The sequence below is a fragment of the Anastrepha ludens genome, chromosome 6 (assembly GCF_028408465.1).
Source record: "Anastrepha ludens isolate Willacy chromosome 6, idAnaLude1.1, whole genome shotgun sequence".
Classification (NCBI taxonomy): Eukaryota; Metazoa; Arthropoda; class Insecta; order Diptera; family Tephritidae; genus Anastrepha; species Anastrepha ludens.
In genome coordinates this window covers 48,044,568-48,067,845 of record NC_071502.1, presented here as the reverse complement: position 1 = coordinate 48,067,845, position 23,278 = coordinate 48,044,568, and the positions used below count along the sequence as shown (strand labels likewise).

General features: G+C 37.3%; 1 protein-coding gene across 1 annotated transcript; it reads left to right on the top strand.

Moving 5' to 3' along the window:
• Positions 1-669: 669 nt before the first annotated feature.
• LOC128866621 (uncharacterized) lies at positions 670-2,092 on the top strand. Its single transcript, XM_054107493.1, is given in 3 exon segments — positions 670-775; positions 853-1,224; positions 1,294-2,092. Coding segments are annotated over 3 exon segments (996 nt in total). The 5' UTR covers positions 670-727; the 3' UTR covers positions 1,870-2,092.
• Positions 2,093-23,278: the final 21,186 nt, after the last annotated feature.

Below are 23,278 nucleotides of genomic sequence, written 5' to 3'. Positions count from 1 at the left end.
AACCAAAAAAAAAAAATGCTTTATTAACCGAGCGGATAAACTATTCTTATCACTGAGGTACCCCCTAACTATTTTTTTTTTTTCGCTTATGAATGGGGGAGTAAAAAAGTTTTGCTATAGAAACTGTTTCGTAAGATATCCGACTATTTCTCTCAATCAACATCGACTTAATTTATTTGGCTTTATTTCACTTTGAATCAGACTATACATTTTAAGGGTCACTTTGAAAGGACAAAAATGATTTTATGGACATGGCGAAGTAAGATAGTTTTTTCACCTATCGGGAAGGCCAGCATTATGATTTCAGAAATCATGCAGACGATTAAATCGAATATTGGCTCTCGAAAAGGTGCCCAAAAATTGGAAAATTTATGAAATGAAATCCGCCGCTCATGAGAAATCGTATAAAATAAATAATGGAAGTTTTTGTATTCAATTGAAATTTTCTTTGAACCACCCTTCAACATGTTGTTTGTTTAGGCACTTTCAGCGAAAAAATATTACTCATACTCTTTATTGATATAATTCCAACTATCATAAAGGTGCTCTTCACAGGTAATAATCTGTATAATTTGGAATTACTTCATTAATCCCATTATACAGTTGCTATCAATGATAAAAATAAAATAAGAAATACTGCATATAAAAAATATTTTGATAACTAGAAATTTGATAGCTATATCAAATAAAAATATAGTTCTGAAACAAAGCAATCACAGTACGAACGATGAGCTTTGCGTGGAAAGTTTTTGCAGCTTGCTTCCTGCTTCAAGGTGTAAGTGCTCCAAAGGAAAAAAATTCCAATGAGATGTAGGGTCCTCAACAATAATTGTTAATCTATTTTTCTTCAAGGCTTTCGCCCAACTACCGCTGAATAATGAACTGACGATCCGCAAGGGCGACCAAGTGTTGAATAGAAACGCTGCAGCATTTTTTGAAGCCATTTTCAATCCTAACAATGAAAAAACAATTTCGGTTAGCAACATCATACCAGATGACATTAGTACAGAAGTATGCCTGGATATATACACCGCGCGACTGGATATCGCCACCGCGGTTGGTGGCAATAAAGTGCGACAATGTTTACGCGTTAACAATTTTCTGCTGGAAATCTATATGAAGATGTTTGGCGTATTAACTTTGCAGTCGCAATTTTTACAAGGCATTCAGCAGTGTTCCTCAGAATTTATAATGGACTTAAAATTCCGGTGCTATTCTAGAGTAGTAAGTGAATGTGTACGCACGGATAGAGATGAGTTTCAACAAGATTTTTATGGTTGCATATATTTCTAGATTACCAGGATATTTAGAGAACTGAACTACATCCCAACTGAGGCACAAGAAATCGACGAACGCTGTGTACGTTTTGAATTAGATCGACTTGTACGACATCTGGGGAAGGCTGCAAATAAATATCAAAGATGTATTTTATACTCGAAAAATATTTGCAAGAACTCTACTATACCCACCCCACCTAAGTATAATACTACGTGGGCTCCTCCACATTGGAACACTACTAGGTATCCGCCTCATTTGAATAGCACATAGGCTCCTCCTCAATGGAACGCTACCTGGAATCCACCTCAATGGAATAGCACGTGGGCTCCTCCTCAATGGAACTCCACTTGGACTTGGAATCCACCTCAATGGAATAGCACATGGGATCCACCTCAAGCGAATAGCTCATGGGCTGCTCCTCAATCGAATGGCACATTGGATGCACCTCAATGGAGTAGCATATTGGCTCTTCTAGAAGGAGACTCAACTAGGGCGCCTCCTCAGTTGGTCCCTGAGTGGGCTTCTCCACAATTTAACACTTCAATAAACTCAACGTGGAATCCATTACAGTCCAACTCATCTGGCAATTGAAACGCTACTCAGATACGAGCATCATTAAATACAACAGAGGATGCAGAAGTGCCGAACACTGCCGAAAGCAGTTCCGTTAGCGAGAGTACGCATTGGTGGCAAAAGCTCTGGCGTTTATTCAGTTAATATTTGTATATATATTTAAGCCAATGCTTATATAAGTGGATTTTAATTTCAATAATTCAATAATTATTTGTAATAAAGCTACATAACCGAAAAACATAACAAATTGTCTGTGGTTTCATTACGTCATAAACGTTATTTGGCTTGTTTTTGAAAAAACTAAATACATATTTTAATAATTTTTATAAATTGACTAAAAAGAAACTGAAATTAATGTAAGTTAGCTTACACTATAAGGAGAGGGTCAAAAGTTTGCTGAAAGTCGAGGCTTAGCAGGGGTTGGACAATTTTTTTTTTTCCTGAACGCTACTTCTAGACTGAATTACATAAATATAAATACTGAGTTTCAGTGAAATCAATTATTTTTTCTTTTATGAGAAGAATTACGTTTCATATCGCGAAACACCACCAGCTCCACAGATGTTTGTGGAAAAAATTTCATATATTTATCAGGACTCTTCCCTAGAAAAAACAATTAACTTATTAGTCTCATAGTCTATTTAAGTAAATTAGAGAATCGATTGTTGACAAGTAACGCCCAGGCTGGCTGTTTGGGGTGGCATCCTCACGCATTGTTGAAAACGTTAAAGAATTTATGGTAGAAAATACATGCTTCTAAAAGAAGCAAATATCAAAAAGGGTTGGGGTATCTACCATTTTGAGCATCCTTTTTGAGTCTCTTCATATGTCTAAGGTACGCGAAGGATGGGCTCGAGAGAATTCTCACACCGATTTGAGTAAGAAATAGAGTGTCGGGTGTTGCCGTGAGCGTTTGCAGCTGAGTAGCTAAAACGGGAATAAATTTATGAAACTAGAATTGTTCATTATGGGGCTGAGTCAAAGAAGGAGTCTATGCAGTGCCACGAAAAAGGGTGACGAAACAAGGATGCGCAGCACTACTTAATAAGTTCGAAATATCACGAATGACTGCGAGGCTGATGGCTAAATATTTTTGGAATTAAGAGATTTTTTATAGGCTCAAAGAAAAGAGTGTAAGTAATGTTCAAGCGAACTATGCCACATACACTTCCTACGTAAATTATTGATAAATTCAGTGCAAATTAAAAATATTTTCAAAGATTTGCCATATATAATATATATATTTTTCGTATATCAGAATACAAATTATCAAGAATGGCATTAAGTGAGCTTTTACTTCACCCATTATTGGACTCATTGCAAACAAAACATTGTTGTTGGTCTAGTGCCACCACCTTTAATAAATGCGCCTTGCTTTGAACTCTTTAGCCAATACTTTGATACGACCATGACAGCCATCAATTCTGTCAGCTCCGCTATCTTTGACTATGAAATATTCGTTATTGAAAGTAATGATATGACCAATATCTGGTCATTTTTATCTATGAACAGTTTTTCCAGCTTTTCTATATGTATTTCTTTATGTAAAATGTAAAGTACTCGTTAATCCAAACGAATGGTGTCAGATATATCACGCTTAGTCAAACTTGAGTCTTCACAAATAATATCACACAGACAAATAATTTTATCAGTTCTTTCCATTGTAAAAAGTACACTGACCAACCGCTTTGTTATTGCCTACATTGTCAATTAAATACATACCTAAGATTTGTTCAACCATGTCATAACTCATTTCAGTCAAGTATTATGTATTGAACCCAATGTAAGACAACGAACATTGAAGGAGATTCTCGATAGTTTGACGTGTGTTTGACCATCAGTATTGTCGATTTGTCCCCATTTGACTGTTTGGTTTGTTTCTCATTTAACTGAAATATTTTGTTCTATGATAATGCAGTTCATTCTCTAACAAAAATCATATAAATCCTAATTCGAAAAATAAAAAGTCACACCTTTCAAGCAGAATTTTTAGTAAAATTTATATTTCCCAGAAATCCTCAATTTTTGTTTGCTTTTCGACTAGTTGTTGTTGTTGCTAAAGTGGTTGAGTATTCCCACTGGCATAATCCTAATTAGTGACCAGCACCGTTTTATTACCACTGTCCTCGTGTGATGATGTTTTGTGTTGTTTTTTTTTTGTTCTAAGTCAGATCCATTTAGGAAGTCCAAGTATAGCCGCAAATTCTTTATCTCGATGTCTGAGATCTCATTAATTTGCTTCAAGAAAGGGCAACCGAAGGAGCGGAGTCGTGCCCGAGCTAGCCCTGGACATTCACATAAGTAGTGGAAAAGACTTTCCTTCGCTCCTTCCGCTTGACAGCTTCTGCAGATAGGATTGAAGGGTAGGTTAAGTCTAGCTGCATGATCCCCTACTTTCCAATGACCTATAAGGGTTGCAGGGATGCGTGAGATGTTTGGTCGAGAACATCCTAACAGGTGATTCGTCCTTTGGATTTTATACGACGGCCATGTATTTTTTGTGGTAATATATGTATTTAATTGCTTCCATCTTCTTTCGGCTAAAGCATGATAGTGTGAAGTAATGGATGCTTTTGGTGTGTTCAGTGGGGTGGAGACTGCCACTGCCTCTGCTATTTCTAGTGTCGAACCTTTTCTTGCTAGCTCATCCGCTATCTCATTACCCCGTATGTTCCTATGACCGCGAACCCATATCAGAATAATTTCAAGTCGATGACTAAGTAATTCCAGCTCCTCTCTACACTGTAAGACTAGCTTGGATGAAATGGAGTTGGAGTCTAAGGTCTTGATAGCTGCTTGACTGTCTGAAAAGATGGCTACCCTTGCACCAACTTCCTTGTAGAGTTTTAGTGATTTGCCTGATTCTCTGATCACTAGAAGTTCGCCTGGAACACGTTGGCATAGTCAGGAAGACGAATTGACTGGGATAGGTTGAGCGGCTCCAAATGGAAGCCAGCTCCCACACCATAGTTCATCTTAGAACCGTCAGTGTATATTTCAATGTCGTATCTTCCAATCACCTTTCCTTTGTTCCATTCGGCTCTCGGTGGATAAAGTACCGTAAAGGCTTTCATGAAGTTAAGGTCGGGGACTGTGTAGTCCGATCAATTTTTGAGCAGCGGGGGTCCCTGTAGGAGGATCTTGCTGTGACCGTACGACCTTGTTGTCCAGCTTCTTATGTCTCTGAGTGTCACCGCGCTGCAGGCGGCGATTGTTAATACGTTGAGCGCTTCAGTATTACTAGTGCTAAGCGCTTCTTTAGTTAAGATACACGCTGTTCTTTGTATCTTGTTCCGCTTGATTTGATTGTATTTTTTTCTATTACGGGACACCAGACTAGTGCCGCATATGTTAGTATTGGCCTTACAATGGCTGCGTAGGAACAATTGGATAGCTTTCGTTGGATACCCCATTTTTTACACAACATTCTCTTACACGTGTAAAGTGCTATATTCGCTTTCTTTACCCTGTACCCTACGTTGGACCTCCAGCTGAGTTTGGGATCTAAGATAACACCTAGGTATTTTGCCTGCTGGGTTAACGTAAGGCTAACGCCGTTTAGTTTTGGGAGATTAAAGTCTGGTATCTCGGTTTTCTTAGTGAATAACATCAGTTCCGTTTAGCTCGGGTTCACAATTAAACCACAGTCTGTGGCCCAGTTACTGAGTAATACCAGAGCTCCTTCCATAATCTCACTGATTATGGTTGGAAACATTCCTGACATCAAGAGCACTATGTCGTCCGCGTACGCCACTACTTTAATTCCATTTCGGTTGAATTTGGTAAGAAATTGGCAGAAATTCACTCACCAAGAGGCGACCCTTATTAGAAATCTATTATTTGATATTCAGGGTAGTCACATACCAATCCATTCGGTTACGATGGCCGCTTATTATTTTATATTTAGTAGCCGTAGCGGAATTGGTTGGTACGTGACTACCATTCAAAAGTCACAGAAGTTTTTTTTTTGTTTTTTTTTTCAGGTTCGAATCTCGGTGCAACACCAAAATTAAGAAAAACATTTTTCTAATAGCGGTCGCCCCTCGGCAGGCAACGGCAAACCTCCGAGTGTATTTCTGCCATGAAAAAGCTCCTCATAAAAATATCTGCCGTTCGGAGTCGGCTTAGGTCCCTTCATTTGTGGAACAACATCAAGACGCGCGCCACAAGTAGGAGGAGAATCTCGGTCAAATACCCAAAAAACTGGTGTGTGCGCCAATTATATATATATAAGTTATAAAATCTTTCTGCTGAAAATTTTAATTAATAGCCTTGGAATTGGATTGAAGGTTGGTTTTTCATCTCCCAAGCTCAACTTTAAATTATAACGCATTGAAAATTTTGCATTTAACTTTTTTAATATCCATAGGTGTATACCTAAAAGACCATAACTCCAAATGTTTGCTTTCGAAAGCATAAAAGAAAAAATCAGCACAGTTTTACGTACTATAATTCGAGAGGAAACCCCTTTATTTTGGAAAAAATTTAGAATAAAAATATTTTGCTAATACTCAGAGATATCTCGTATGAATAATGAAAATTTGTAAAAATCGATTTAGAAAACCGTTTTGCTCTGGCACTTTTGAGAAATATTTGTGATTTATGCGGTATATGTTGATTGTAAAATTATATATTCTACTTACACCTACGGATATATTCTTTGTTTAGGCAGTTGATGTCCTCAGTTTCTAGTACTAGAAGTGCTGATAAAACCTGTCATTTAAATATTATATTAACTTACATGCCAATTGTCACAAAAGCAAAGCAAATAATGACAACAGATTTCTAATTTTTAGCACAACAGCAAATATTACGGGGTAAATAAAAATGAGTGCATATAGTTGAGTATGATTTAGTGTTGGTGGTAAAGAATAATTAACTTAATTGGATTTTTTTTAAAGCTGCAGAGTTGGGTAATAAATGTATTATAAAATAAGTACCTTAAATAGCTTGTTGTTGTTGATAAGATAGCCGGGCTCTATGAGGTAGCTATAAAGTGAATGGGACTATGGTAAGCACTGGCTGAGAATTTCCGGTTACTGAAGGGGTATAGATAAAAGTGATGCAATAAAAATATATGTAGATTGAACCGGAACAGAAAGTTCTTCTAAAGAGGTGCATGTTGTTCTAAAGGAGGTGCATGTGATTGTTGCATTGACTGCAAGATAGGCAGATACTCACAAAAATTAAAGTAAATACCTCTATTTGGTTTAGTTATCATACTATTAATACCTATTTGGTCAAACTAATTGGGCCGCCATAACCGAATGGGTTGGCGCTTGACTACCATTCGGAATTCACAGAGAGAACGTAGGTTCAAATCTCGGTGAAAACACAAAAATTAAGAAAAACATTTTTCTAATAGCGGTCGCCCCTCGGCAGGCAATGGCAAACCTTCGAGTGTATTTCTGCCATGAAAAAGCTCCTCATAAAAATATCTACCGTTCGGAGTCGGCTTAAAACTGTAGGTCCATCCATTTGTGTAGCAACATGAAGACACACACCACAAATAGGAGGAGAAGCTCGGCCAAACACCCGAAAAGGGTGTACGCGCCAATTATTTATATATATAATTGGGAAATCTTGGCGCATGAAAAAGAGAACAAGCAGAGCCGCTATCCACTCCGTTACGATGAAATTTTACACACTCAGATTTTTGAAGCTAGCAATGGCAAAACTTAATTAAGACCTCACAAAATCCAAATACAAAATTTAAAATACTATTTTATTTCTGACTAAGCCTGATGTCTACGTAACGCCTAATGCCCTGATAAAAGCTAGAATTGTACTGAACCAAAAAATGGCTGATTTTACTCTCACTTTCAAAGAATCTATTGGTCTTTCAAGACCGTTTCAACAGTGATGAAATAATTTGGTATTTTTGAGGCTTGAGACTCCATATGAAGTGAACCTTGTATTTTGGACATTGATAATGATGATGATTAATTGTTGTCGCACCGATCACTGGGCGCATCGTGCTTAGATATAGTCATCAATTATTTTGAAAATGGATTTTTTCAAATGTCTGGTACCATACTAGAAAAACACGATAAATAATATTAATACAATAAAATAATTCTTTTTTTCATTATTCACTCCGCTCGAGAGCAAAAGGCCTAGAGAAGACTCTTTCATCGTAGACGGTTCTGCGCTGTTGTTTTTGCGCAGTCCAGGCATTTGCGAGTTCGCGAAACATAGACCTTCTTCAAGTATTGTTTACCCGACCGCGACCTCTGCTCTCTTGCGAGTTTCTGTTCAGTACCCTTCTGGAGATGGTATCTGGAGGTTTTCTAAGCATGCGATAAGCATAGGTTCCTCATTCGTTAATCTTCACAGCGCGTCGTTGCTGATGATGTTCGGCCATTCGTTAATCTCCACAGCGCGTCGTTGCGGATGATGTTCGGCCATTCGTTAATCTTCACAGCGCGTCGTTGCGGATGATGTTCGGCCAGTATGTTCTACAGATGATATGGAGGCATGCGAGACGAGCCATGTGTCATTTCCGTACAAAAATATTGGCTTCGTATATTCGCTGAATATTTGCAGTTTACATCACCTGGATATTTGCGAGTTGACCAGCCTTCTTTGTTTAGGCTGCATTTGACATCTTCATCTGCTCCGCCGTCTACCGTGATAGTGCAGCCGAGCTAGCAGATGCGTCCGAAAAATTCCGTCGGCAACAGTCAACTACTATATGTATGTCTTGTTTTATTGTGATTGATTCTCATAGCTTTGGTTTTGGCGATGTTGATCTCCAGTCCGACAGTGGGTGCCAGCGTGACTAGTCTTTCCACCGTCACTTGCATGACAGTGAGTTTGTGAGAGAGGAGGCACGATGCCTCTTTTGTGTGGAGTCTATTGGCTACGGGCGTCATCTAGGATGACAGCGAAGAGAAGGGGTGACATGAGACAATCTTGCTTTATGCCTGCGTTGATGGTAAATGGTATTGCCATTGTGTAGCACTGCCAGTTTGGAGTTCTCATAAAGAGAGAGCGGCTTCGGTAGACTAGCGTAAGCGCACTGGCTGCCATCAAGAGGTTGTGGGCTCAAACGTGAAGCAAGGTTCACATACTTTTCGAAATCTTCCTACTTTTCCTTGTGTTAATAAATTTTCCAACTGCAGCAACATCTAATAACTCATTTCCAAAACCTAATAAAATGATCCTATCCAATCTCACTCCCGCGAAATAGTATAATAGCGTATAATAAATAATATGTTAAGTATTTTGAGAAAAATTGTATAAGTTTCGGATTTATTCAATGTTCAAATTAAGGTGCAGATTTAAAGTGAAATATCTTAGGATATTTGTTTTTTTCCCTTGTTCATTATATATATGCATGAATATACGCTAATATCCAGCTATTTGGTGTATCTGCTTTCATTTTAGTTGCTTTATTATATGACAGCTGCTGCTGCGGAAATCATCATCACCAACGCAGTCGGTGCTCGGCAGAGTTGAAGCGATCAGAACGAATTAGTGCCACTTACCATATAAACAGTTACTTGTTCCTGGAGACACGTAGTCACATTTATACACATATATGAAATATTTATTTGTAGCATTGTAGGTACGCCTGTCGTACTTCAAATATTTCAGCAGCGAGCAATGAGCGGATAATGAGCGTGCACTTGATGAGCTCATATCATTTAGTCATTGCAAGTGAACGCGTATTCATGGAGTCTGTGATACAGCAAAGGTATGTGGTAGGTGCAACGGGGTATCCTTACAGCGAAAAGCAAAACTATTCAGCAAACCTTAAATGTAGTTCATAAACTGGTGTTTGATGCAAGTAAAAGTCTTACTACTGCGAGAGAGACTGGTATAGTGCAGGTTACAAAATTACCAATCAGAAGTGTTGCGAAACAAATATTTTTCTATAAATAAAAAGTTTCAAAGGTTAAGAATGCATGCAAAGGCGAATAGACAAATATAAGTATCAGGTCAGTCCATAAGTATGCGCGTTTTTTAAAGGTGGTTTTAAATTAATAAAAAAGATGTTTAAGGTATTTATTAATCAATAATATAGATTCCTTCATTATTTACAATGCTTAGGCAAATTTTTAATTCCCTGCTCAAAAAATTGGTTGTCCTTGTAGCCAAAATACGCTTCGTTATCCCTTTTTATAGCTTCTTTTGAGGAGTAGTTCTTGTTACTCATTTGGGATTGAAGTCCACGGAAAAGGTGATCATCACAAGGTGCAATATTTGGAGAGTATGGTGAATGCGGCATTAGCTCCCAACCGAGCTCGTTCAGCTTGCCTAATGTTTGCCTTGCGGTATGAGGTCTTGCGTTGTCGTGGTGAAACAAAACTTTGCGTCTATTCACCTCATTCAGGTGTGATAACTGATGAGAATAATAATTAGCAGTTATCGTCTGGTTTGGTTTTAGAAGTTCATAATGAACAATACCGGCCATAACCCACCAAATAGACAGGAGAATCTTCTTGGGGTGAAGGCCATCTCTAGGCGTCGGTTCTGGTGTTTTATCTTTATCTAACTATTGGCGTTGGTGAACAGGATTATTGTAAAGGACCCATTTTCATCATCAGTAACGATACGGTTAAAAAAACTTTCATTTTTAAGCCGTTGCAGCAGCTCAGAATACACATTCAATCTCTGCTGAAGGTTGGCGACGGAAAGTCTATGCGAAACCCATTTTCCCAGCTTTGAAACCTTTCCCAACTGAATCAAGTGCCTGTGAACTGTTCCATGCGATGAATTTAACCTCTGAGCTATCATATCGACTGTCAAATTTGGCTAAGCTTCCACGAGTTCGAGCAAGGCGTCGGAGTTAAAGACTTCAGGACCACCAGCGCGCGGGGCATCCTCCACGTCGCAGTTACCACTTCGGAATTTTGAAAACCACTTGTACGCAAACCACTTACACTCACGGTATCCTCTCAGTGAACAGTGCTTATTTCTACAGCAGCAGTTGTTGCATTTTTACCACTTTTATAAAAAAAGTACAAAATATGCCTCTTATACGCGATCGAAGATTCCATTTTATTTTTTAACATCACGTGCTTCACAATATATCAAAGAAAACATAAATAGTGCCGTTATTCTAAAAATCGTACAAAAGTGAAATTATGGGTAAAATACGCACGAGCTTATGGACTGACCTGATAATGAAGGATCCATTTGTAGAGTGAATTCTGCAAATCCAATTTTTCATTACCAAAATATATTTCTTTTGTTATCCAGGAAAAATTTCATATACACGCGGATCTATATATAATATACATACTAAAACACTAACGCAACGTACTCAGTTTTTAATTTTTGTTTTTTTTTGAAGGACTATATTTTTCGAAAAATGTTTCAAAATACTTATAATCACTGTGTGATACTATTGTGTGTAGCAAGAAGAAAGAAGAAATCGTTATAAAAAAAATTGTTTTCTTATTAATAGGGCAAATATTGTTGTACATTATTCTACTGTATTTTATTATTCACTAGAGGCAAACAGAAACAGAAGTATCCACTGCGTATACTTTATTTTATGGGAAGAAAGGTCTGGTCGGATACTTAGTCACGATACCATGGGAAACAATAGTCGTTCGAGCTCGCTTCAATGTTTTCAAGGTAATGACACCCTGAGGAGTTTAATGATGGTTTTGCTTTAATACCCAAATGTGCGTTGAATATGGTGTGCATCAGCTTAATGTGGAATTGCTCTGCCATCGAATACTGGACTAAAAAGCAAAGCTTATATAAGACTCGAACCACGTAGATGGTTAGCGCGACAATTCCATATTGCCAAATTATATCAAAAATGATTGCATTTGATCAAGGTGCTGATCAGCAAACTAGTTTAGTCTGCTGTGCTCTTGAGTAGCGTGGAGTATGGCCAATGCCGTAAGGAATCCATGTAAAAAACCAAAGATACTGTGGACCCAGTGGATAAAGCCAGATTGTCACAGATGTGTCACAACAAAACACTTAGTACTTCAATGGAATACCTTATATAGTCCATAGCACACATAGTAGAGCATATTTTCAAGCAATTATGCAGTATAACTTCATAGTTTTAAGCAGTTTTACCTAGAATGTTGCCCTTAGTTACCCTTAGGTCACTTCAGCAGCAAACTGTTGAGTTTCAGCCGCGTGTAGAGGTGTTTAGTATGTGGGTGTAGCTGTGAGGCTACAAGTCGTGCATACTGGTATGCCGATGAAGCAGTACTCATGAGAGTTTCCTCACGGGCGCCACAGTGATTTAAACAATAGCCAAAATCAAAAAATTAAAAGCAATATTTCAGAAAAACCAAAATGGAAATAAAATCTTCATTATATTGCTCAAATAAAATCACCTTAAGTTTATTTTTATTTTTTGTTTCCTTATCAGTAAAATTATGATAAAGTCTACCTAAATAAAATCCTATTTTGTTTTTTTTTAGATTTGATCAACATTTATTATTGTATGGTAGTTCGTTCTGAACGTTTCGATATTATATAGTTTGACTCGTTTATTATGGCAAATATTAAGCAAGGTATGCAAATATTTTAATATATGTTTGGCATTTTTCTTAATTGTAATTTATTTAATTGTGTCATTATTTTTAGAAAACTCTATTTTTGGTAAAAGGTCCCAAAAGGTGCCTTTCCAAATTTGTTGATATTTGATATTTTAAACTGTTCTGTTTTTAGGTTGTACTTTATTCCGAATTTTTATTTTTTAGGTACTTTGTCAAATAATAGGACTATGAATAAGTTCGTGCGGTTTTTTTTCGAAATTTGAAACTTTATTGACGTAAAATGGTTACAAATTTAATATTCAAAATATTGTCCATCGCTTACTACTACTTTTTCCCATCTTTCTGGCAATTCACGGATTCCCTTTGTGAAAAATTCGGTCGGTTTTGCCGCAATCCACGAATCGATCCATTTTTTGACTTCATCGTAATTACGGAAGTGCTGGTCAGCCAGGCCATGTTGCATCGATCGGAAGAGATAGTAATCGGATGGCGCAAGGTCTGGACTATACGGCGGGTGGGGTAGGACATCCCATTTGAGCGTTTCTAAGTATGTTTTGACCACTTGTGCAACATGTGGCCGAGCATTGTCATGTTGCAAAATAACTTTGTCGTGCCTATCGGCGTATTGCGGCCGTTTTTCTCGCAGTGCTCGGCTCAAACGCATCAATTGTCGTCGGTAGACATCCCCCGTAATCGTTTCATTCGGTTTCAGTAGCTCATAATACACAACACCCAGCTGGTCCCACCAGATACACAGCATAACCTTCAGGCCATGAATATTCTGCGCCGACGTCGATGTTGAAGCATGGCCAGGGTATCCATACGTTGCCCGACGTTTTGGATTGTCGTAATGGACCCACTTTTCATCGCCAGTCACAATTCGATGCAAAAAACCCTTTCTTTTGTGCCGTTGAAGCAGTTGTTCGCATGCCATAAAACGGCGTTCAACGTCTCTTGGCTTCAATTCATACGGCACCCAATGGCCTACCTTTCGGATCATTCCCATGGCTTTTAAACGTTTGGAAATGGTTGATTGATCAACTCCCAAAGTTTTTGCAACCTCTTCTTGCGTTTGAGCCGGATCTTGATCGAGCAATTCCTCCAATTCGGTATCCATGAACTTTGGCGGCGCACCCTCGCGTTCTTCGTCTTCCAAGCCAAAATCACCACTTTTAAAGCGTGCAAACCACTTCTGGCACGTTCGCTCAGATAGAGCATGCTCACCATAAACTTCCACCAAGATACGATGACTTTCGGCTGCTTTTTTCTTCATATTAAAATAATGAAGAAGAATTCCCCGCAAAAACACATTATTTGGCACGAAATTCGACATTTTCAAGTGTGGTAAAAATATTGTTGTTTACGCTTCAAATAAAAAACTTATACTGACGTTTGTGCCTTACGACAGTAGCTCTCCAATGAATGTTTGGAAATGTGGATCGATGGAATAATAATCAAGTTACGCCATCTGTTGTAAAACCGATAAAAAAAATAAAGGTTTGGTGGATACATGGATTTCATTGCCCAAAAAACAAAGGAAAAATAAGTTAGTTGAAAAGGTTCTAAACCTAATGATACTTCAGATTGTCACGAAAGCAACTAAGCGGGAATTTGAAAAATCTGTTGGCATTTTTTGAGGAAAAATAAATATTAAATGGCAAAAAATTTGTCGCAGAAAAGAACAGTTTTTAGCCAAAGAAGGCAAATAGCTGAACTCTGAAATATATATGACCTCATCACTAATAGTTTTTTTAAGAAAACCAGCTGTTCCAGGTAACACTTTTGCTGAACAACGCACTTCTCGTGGAAGGCCTTATGTAGCTTTTGGGGAGTCAAGTGAGAAGACTAAGAAGAGGCGAATTGAAGAGCTGGTCTCACAATACACCTTGGAGGAGCTTTCTTTTGCGGTAAAAGAATTATCTAAAAAAAGTAATGGTCAGGTTGAGTTTAAGGAATTCAAAAAACATTCATTGGCTTTATAGGAAACTTTAGCGCTTTATCTTCAGTTAGATCTTTCTCGGAGAAAATATAACTTACTTAGATCAATTATTAATAGTGTGCATTCAAAATTTTTACCTAGCATCTATAAACTGCGACAGTTTCGAGACTGTTTATTACCAAAAGATATTATAACCATAGAACAAGGATCTGAAATAAATCTACAACAATTTCTTGATTATACATTAAAGAGCTTTTTAAAATCAATATTAGACAAAGAATATATATTACAAAAAGTGAAACTTTAACTCTGGGATGTAAATACGGATTCGGAAGCTCTGGGTATAGCACCTACAAACAAGTATTTAGCTCCACAGAAATGACTGACGAATATTTATTTTTAGTTGCTATGTCACCCCTTAACTTGTCAGATGAAAAAGGTTATATTTTTTGGAATAATCCTCGCTCTTCGTCCACATTTTTCTGCCGACCAATTAAATTTATTTATTTAAAATTTAAAGGAAATTCCGATTTAGTTAAAACAGAAGGCTTGAGACTGCAGCAAGAAATAAACGATTTAAAACCTATAATTATAAATTTTCAAAACAAAAATTACACTGTAAATTTTAAATTTCACTTTACAATGCTTGATGGAAGTTGCATTAATACCTTATCACAGACTAATTCTACTCAAACTTGCTTCATTTGTGGAGCTACACCAAAACAAATGAATACAAAAGAAGTTCTTAAACAACCAGTTAAAATCGAAAATTTTAATTTTGGGATGTCATCTCTTCATTCGTGGATCCGTAGCTTCGAATGTTTATTACATATTGCTTATAGGCTTCCTTTTAGAAGCTGACAAGTAAAAGGCACCGACAAAAGCGTTATTTAATATTCAAAAGAAAAAAATTCAAGACTATTTTAAAAGAAAATTAGGCTTAGTTGTGGATAAACCTAAGCCAGGTTACGGGTCCACTAATGATGGGAATACGGCAAGAAGGTTTTTTCAAAATTCCAAAATAAGCTCTGAAATAACGGGCATTGATGAGAATTTGATTTTTAAATTTTCTCAAATATTACGTGTTGCGTCTTCTGGAAAGCAAATTAACATCGACAATTTTCGAGAACTTTTAAATAATACCAGAGAGCTTTACATTGAATTATATGACTGGTTTTATATGCCTTCCAGTGTCCATAAATTATTAGTTCATGGCGAAGAGATCATTAAACATTTTGATTTACCAATAGGATAACTGGCAGAAGGCGCACTTGAAGCTAGGCATAAGGAGGTACGAAATAGTCGTCTTTATCATACACGAAAAAATTCTAGAATAAACACTAATAAAGATATTATGACCTATTATATTTACTAGTAACATCAGACCCCTTTATATCTTCTCTGAGAAAGACTACCACTCCGCATTCTTTTAATTTTTCGGATATTAAAACCTATATTTTAGAGGAAAATGTAAATCAATTTGATTTAGAAAATATTTCAGATAGTGACTAACTAAATAATTTTCTTTTTCTTCCTTTCCTATGTTAAGTATATTTTTTTGTACTACTGAAAAATATTTTTTTTTTTTTATTATTTAAAGTTTATTATATAAAGTAGCTAATTAAAGAGGAAACATAATTTTGATTTTTTGAAATGTATAGCAAAAATTATTCTTTTAAATATATTAATATTATTAAAAGTTCAATATATAATATAATATTCTAAAATTTTTCGTTTATACTTCCTGCCTCCTAACTTAGCCCAGAACTTTTTTTTCATGCTACAGTTGTAACTCTATACATGAGCTACACAACTGCTTTTATTAAATTAAAATCGGTAAAGTAATACAGGAGTAGTGATTTTTGTCCGATTAGCTCACATACCTGAATCACTGTGGGGCGTCATCCCGGAAGAAAAAACGTCTCAAAGTTCATGACATAAAATTTCATTTTGAACATTACAACAGACTAAACTCCTATCAATGCGGCATTCGCCGTAGCCAAATGGGTTGGTGCGTGACTACCATTCGGAAGTGCACAGGCTCGTAACTTGGGACACGAAGCACTAAACACGAAATGATGGAAATGCTTTTTCTACTAGCGTCCACTGCATGGTGGGCAACAGCTATCAGCATTCGGAGCTGTAGGTCAAGCCATTTATAGAAACTATCAAAAAACCAAATCGACTAATAGAAAGAGCCGATCCGCCAAATACCGAATAAGGGTATAAGCTCCAATTATATATTATACATATATAAACTCCTATCACTAAGCACACTCGAAATATGTTGGCAAATAACAACGCTTGGCACAAAATATCTCTTAACTTTTCCTCCTAAGCCAACCCATCAAAGACTCCTTGGCCTTTGATCCGATCTCATCCAAATAGCAAGCGCCTTAAGCCTACCATTGTATTGGCAAAATGACCTAAGCAAGGTCTTCATAAGCTGTTATAACAACAACAACCAGACTAACTTCCATAACTTCCCTCACACAAAACCTTCGTTATCCTTTAAGATAATAAAAGTAATGGTGATAATTTTTTTCCAATTTTCCGTAGCAGCAAAAGTTCATTAAACTTTTAATGCTTCAAAACGTGTCTACATTAAATTTAATGAATAAGCTATTAATATGCGCTCATATGAACATAGGCATAAGTATCCTCGGCATACCGAAAGCCTTATCTGGAACGGTGATTAAAAACTGTGGTAGGGCCGCTAGTATCCGCCACCGCCACTAATGACTAGCTTACACCTTAATTACCAGACCAGACCACATTAGCTGTAATTGTTGTTGTTTTTGCTGCTGATACTTTTCCTACTCCTGTTGACTGAACTTAATTAGCATTTAAATTGATTAACCTCATTTATTTACATATTTTTTGAAATTTTAGTTTTTTTTTATAGAATTTTCATAATTCCAGCCATATGGTGCACATGCGGAGCCCACTAGGTCTCAATTATGTGGCTGACAGGAGACGGCAGATGTTTGTCAATCACAGGCGAGTTGCCGCAGGCTTTTTTTTTTTGAATGTTTTCCAACATTAAATATTTCAATATTTATTTCTTCTTTTTCAACCTGACAACCAACCACAAGCTCCAATGCGTAGTCGAGATTTTTTTCGGCAGCTTGTCGTAGTAATTAATTTCGAAAAGTTTTTCGTTTCTGCTCAGCACATATACACACATAAATACAAGTAGTGCATGCAAATTGGAGCTGAAGTGCAGGAGAGCGGTAAAGAGAAGGTAAGTAAATTAGTGAATGGGAAACGACAGTGCTTCAGTTGTTGTGATTGTCGTGCCGGTGATGGCTTTAATTGATGCTGCTACTGCTGCTGCTGCTGTCGTCACTACTGCTGGGGCGGCTGTAGAACGATTGGATTGTGGCAGTGTGGCATGTAATACTGAGGAAGGCTGTGTGCCGGCAGTTGCTGATGGAGTATTCGAACGTGTATATAAAATCATTTTAATTAATTTATGCTAACTATGATGATGTGTGTGTGTGTATATTTATATATTTAAGTGTGTGTGTGTGTGTGCGTGTGTGTGCGAGCGCAAAGTGAACAGAAAGCAGAAGATGTCTGCATAAGCTTCACAGTCAGTTTGCTTGCCAAGCACTAGCGCCCAACTGTCGACGGCCGACTGCAATGCTCGCTGACGATTGCCGCCCTTCAATGTGGCGCACGAGCGCGTATGAGTGGCGTGACGAGGGTGGCAATTAACTTGTGCGTGTAAAATTGCGTGTGATAAAGTTATTGGCAAAAATCTCAGCGCCTGCTGTGCGGCTTTAATTTATATAAGTGTGTGTATGTGTGTGCACAATTTGGGTGCGTAGATAATTTGTGCGCGCTGTGGGAAATTAGTGAAACGCTATGGCTTTATCGCAAATATCGATTGATTTGACACATTTCAAATGAATAGGAACATTAAATATTGCGTAACGCTTGAATGGCAAAATTTATTGATTGTCGATAGACAGTCAAGCGTAGATGCACAACTAATACACAAAAACTTAGGTGGAGCTCGATTGTGATTACAGGATTTGTTTAACTTCTAGAGAAGTGTTGTTTGGGAAATTATTTAAAAATCATCTTTCATATTTTTTTTCCGTGTTTTTTTTTTTACTCTTCAAATTTTGTGCAAGTATTGAATGGGTTGTGTGTTTTAAAGGCTGTTACCCAATTTTAGGTTTGAACAAAATGTAAGTAGTAGTAATTTTACAGTTCTACAGTTAAATAATTCATACAATAATTCTTTTAAATATATCTATATATATAAAAGAAAGTCATGTTAGTTACACTATTTATAACTCGGGAACGGCTGAACCGATTTGGCTGAAAATTGGTGGATAGGTAGCTCAGGACCAGGAGACGGACATAGGATACTTTTTATCCCATTCGACCGCGTTTCCGTGAAGTCACTATAAAATGTGGTATAACAAAAACGCATCTGATATGCAATAACAAAACGCAAATGACAGCTAAACGTATTTTTTTTAAGTTAAGTAGAAAATTTGATAATATAAATTTTGTCAGAAATATATAATCACAGTAATTTGTATTCTCTTTGAATCATGAATCATCATTATCAATACCAAGACGATCGAATCTTTCCCGACAAAACCGTAATGCAAGAAGGATACGAAACATTGCGAATGAAACGACTAAAGAAGCACAAGGAATTGCCCGTGAAGAGCGCCGCGTTAGTATGGCTCGACTTCGTGCTTCTCAACCACAAGAGCAAAGCGAGGCAGCCCGTGAAATGGCTCGGCTGGCAGTGCGAAATCGTTGAGCGAATAGAGATTAACAAGTAGATTTAGTAGTTCAAACGAATGTACCACTGTTGAATCACCAACAAAAAGAAGTTTATGATACATTAATGGAGGCAATTGAGGATGGAAATGGTGGTTTATATTTCCTTGATGCCCCTAGTGGAACTGCTAAGGGTGCGACCAGAGTGAACGCTGATGCCGAGCGGAGCCGAGCCGAGCTTATTGACGCTTATTTTCATGCGAGAAGAAAATTTGTAATATATATAACACAGTGAATGCGAGAATCAGCGCTGAAATTCTGTTTATTCCATGTGTTTTGCTCTTATGTCATTTAATTTTGTTGTTCATTTGTGTTTATAAAATTGCTGTACACGGTAATGGATTCATCTGATGAAGAGTATTTTGCTTCTCCTAGTGTGATTAATGCAATTATTAACACAAAAGAGTTTGGAAAACATCCAATTACACTAAAAAGGAATGAATTTGGTGAATTTCATCATTTATATAATGATTTAAGAAAATATCCAGCTGAATTTCAACAATATATTCTTGGTTTTTGCATCATGATAATGCACCGTCTCACACTGCACTCGTTCTTCGTGACCATTTCGCTAAAAATTCCACGCATATCGTTCCGCAACCACCGTATTCGCCTGATTTGGCTCCTGACTTCTGGCTATTCCAAAAACTCAAGAGGCCACTCCGGGGAACGCGTTTCGAGTCGATTGAGGAGATAGAAGCTGAATCGAAGAAGGTGCTGATGGCTATACCGGAAATGGACTATTTGGCATGTTTCGGGGATTGGAAAAATCGTTGGCAGAAGTGTATTTTATCGAAAGGGGATTATTTTGAAGGGGATGAAATTGATTTACAAAAATAAATAAAGATTTTTCATTTTACAACCAAATTCACCTTACTTTTTGCCCACAGTTAAAAAAAGAAAATATTAATCCTGGCAATCCTCATAAGGATAATGGAAAACTTTTATCAAATTATTGCATTGTCATCGGTCCTTGATAGGTGTGCAAAATTTCAAGTCGATCAGATTTTTAGAAGCCAGTGAAAATTATGCTCAAAGATTCCGTTACATACATACATACATACATACATACATACAACCCGACCTAATAAAAGTACACTCTAAAAAGTATACATCAACAATCCAAAAAAGCGAGCAAAACGCTTTGAAACTGTTTTCTCGCACTCATCGGCTTTGCTCTCTGCTCTTGTCGGCGCTCACTGTGTTATACACAAGCTTATTTGTATTGACTTGTATGTAATTAGTTTTATCGCACTGACAATCTCGGCTCGGCTTTCAGCGTTCACTCTGGTCGCACCCTAAGACAGTATTTTTAGCCACTGTTCGTGCGAGATCCAACATTGCGCTTGCAGTTGCTTCTTCTGGAATAGCAGCCACATTATTAGAAGGTTGCCGTACGGCTCATTCAGCATTAAAAATGCCGTTAAATCTTCAAAAAATTGAAGAACCAACATGTAATATTTCAAAAAACTCAGCAATTGCTAAAGTTTTATCAGCATTGAAAATCATCATCTGGGACGAATGCACAATGGCGCATAAACGTGGATTAGAAGCACTTAACCGAACATTGAAAGATATACGCAATGACTCGAGATGTTTTGGAGAAGCAATGATTTTACTGTCTGGCGACTTCCGCTAAACACTGCCAGTAATTTCAAGATCAACGGCTGCTGACGAAATGAACGCTTGCCTCAAATCATCGAATCTATGGCGCTATGTGAAGAACAAAGAAGAACATACAAAAGGAGTTACAAGGAGATAAAAAAAAAGATTTTTTATTAATGCACTTTGTTGATCAGTATGTAATCTAGCACAACAACGAAATGGTTAGCAAATTCATAACTCTGTTTATGCATTGTTTTTACATCTTAACTCGCCTGTAAGTATGCAATTGGCCAAGTTTCTTTATTTGTTTCCAGTTGCTTTGTAGTATTTCGGTGCATTCTCGAAGATGTTCGACACTCTGTTACTGTTGAGAGTCAAAGCTATTCTTTAAAATACTACAACAACCAATTGAAAATATTTCTGAGAACAGTCATTTATAGCGTAAAGCGTTTTTCAGTTAGAGTGCTTCAACTTTTTTTTTGAATAAAACACAAACGGCTTGACTTTGTTAACTAATTTTCTTTTTATTATCGAGTTTGAACATATACATTTAAGTATGAAATTCGATATCTTTTGCATGACCACCGCGTGCACGTTTTACGAAGTCCAATCGTTGAACCCAATTTTCGACCACTCTTTTGCATAAATCGCCCGAAATTCCAGCAATTTCGCGTTCAATATTGGCTCTGAGCTCACAAATCGTCGCCGGCTTGTTACTGTAGACCAATGACTTCACATAACCCCAAAGAAAATAGTCTGGAGGCGTCAAATCACACGAGCGCGGCGGCCATTCGACCGGTCCATTTCTGGAAATAATGCGCTCATCGAACTTACTCTTCAACAAATCAATTGTAGCGTGTGCTGTGTGGCTTGTGGCCCCGTCCTGTTGAAACCACATGTCGTCTAAGTCCATACCATTCAATTGCGGCCAAAAATAATCGTTTATCATGTCGCGGTATCGATTTCCATTCACAGTAACGGGGCGATCGTTCTCGTCAACGAAAAAATATGGGCCAATTACGCCGCCGGCATGTAAACCGCACCAAACAGTGATTTTTTCGGGATGCAACGGTGCCTCATGAATCACGTGTGGATTGCTTTCTGCCCAGTAACGCATATTTTGCTTGTTGACAAAGCCATTGAGCCAAAAGCGACTTCATCACTGAAGATGATTTTTTGGAAAAAATCTGGATCATTTTCGAGCAACAGAACGATTATTTTCATTAAAAATTTGCACGATTTGCAATCGTTGCTCAAGTGTGTAGCGTTCCATGATGAAATGTATACTAATGAAGTTTACAAATAACAAGCGAAAAATAAAAAATATTGCGTCGTTTGCCCTCCCTATCGGAAAAAAGTTGAAGCGCACCTATTGAAAAACGCCTTATATAAAAACTCTCACATTTTTATTATACGGGTTGCCCATATTCGACGGACCCATGTGTTTTTTGGGCACATTCCAATCGACGAGGCTTGTCCGCAGGCAACAATCTTTGCGTCAATTGAATCTTATACGAGAATAAATGCAAATCAATGCGGATAATTCGTTGTAAAGTGGTCCGAGCAATGTCCAACTGCCTAGAACGGCGATTTTGGGATGTCCTTGGCGACGTCTCAACACTGGCCCGTACAAGAGCAATATTCTTCGCCTTCGTCGCACAAACCTTGGTCGTACCTTTCGTATAAACGTTTAATGGTGTTCTTAGAATACGCACTTTTCATATTATTTAATTTTTTATACGCACGTTGAGTTTTCACAATTGACTTCTTTTGTTGAATGTAAATTTCAACAATTTGGGAGCGCTTGCGTGGCGTGTACTGTTCCATGGTAGAAATTTGCTTGGACTGACGCTTTCAACGCGGTATGTCATTAAGCGATCTGACGTCTCTGTCAAAAGATACAGGGTTGCCAGATGGGTCCGTCGAATATGGGCAACCCTGTATAGTAGGATATTATAACCTACATAAATAATTATTAAAGTTATTTTTTCTTATTTCAAAGTAATACAAAATAAAATGCGGCTACACGACCGACTACAACTGCAATTTTTAATGTACGATTTTGACTAGAGAACGAAATTTTGACTAGATGACTGCAATTTTTAATGTACGATTTTGACTAGAGAACGAAATTTTGACTAGAGAACAATTCAGTAACTGAATAACCAGAGAAGTGCAGTATTTGCAGTTTTTTTATTGGTACATTGCTTTTGAAATATTTGTGTATTGGAAGTTAAAACTTTTAGTTAGAATAACAAACAGCAGACGCCGTAGCTTAATGGATTGGTGCGAAACTACCATTCGGAAGTGTGTAAGCTCGAATCTCCGTGCAAGAACATGAAATGATAAAAAACTGTTTTCTAGTAGCGGACGCCGCTCGATTTTTTTTTTTTTATTTAATAGACGGATTTCTCACCAGCTTTTAAGAATACATGTAGCTGTCCAGATTTTGCATTCTTTTTTAAGTTTTCATTTTATTGTAATATTATGTTCGTTTAAAACAAAAAACAAGTACTTTTAATAATAATTTGGATACATGAAATGTTTTCCTTTGATTAAAAATTGTGTTGCCATTTTAAAAAGATCAAAATATAAG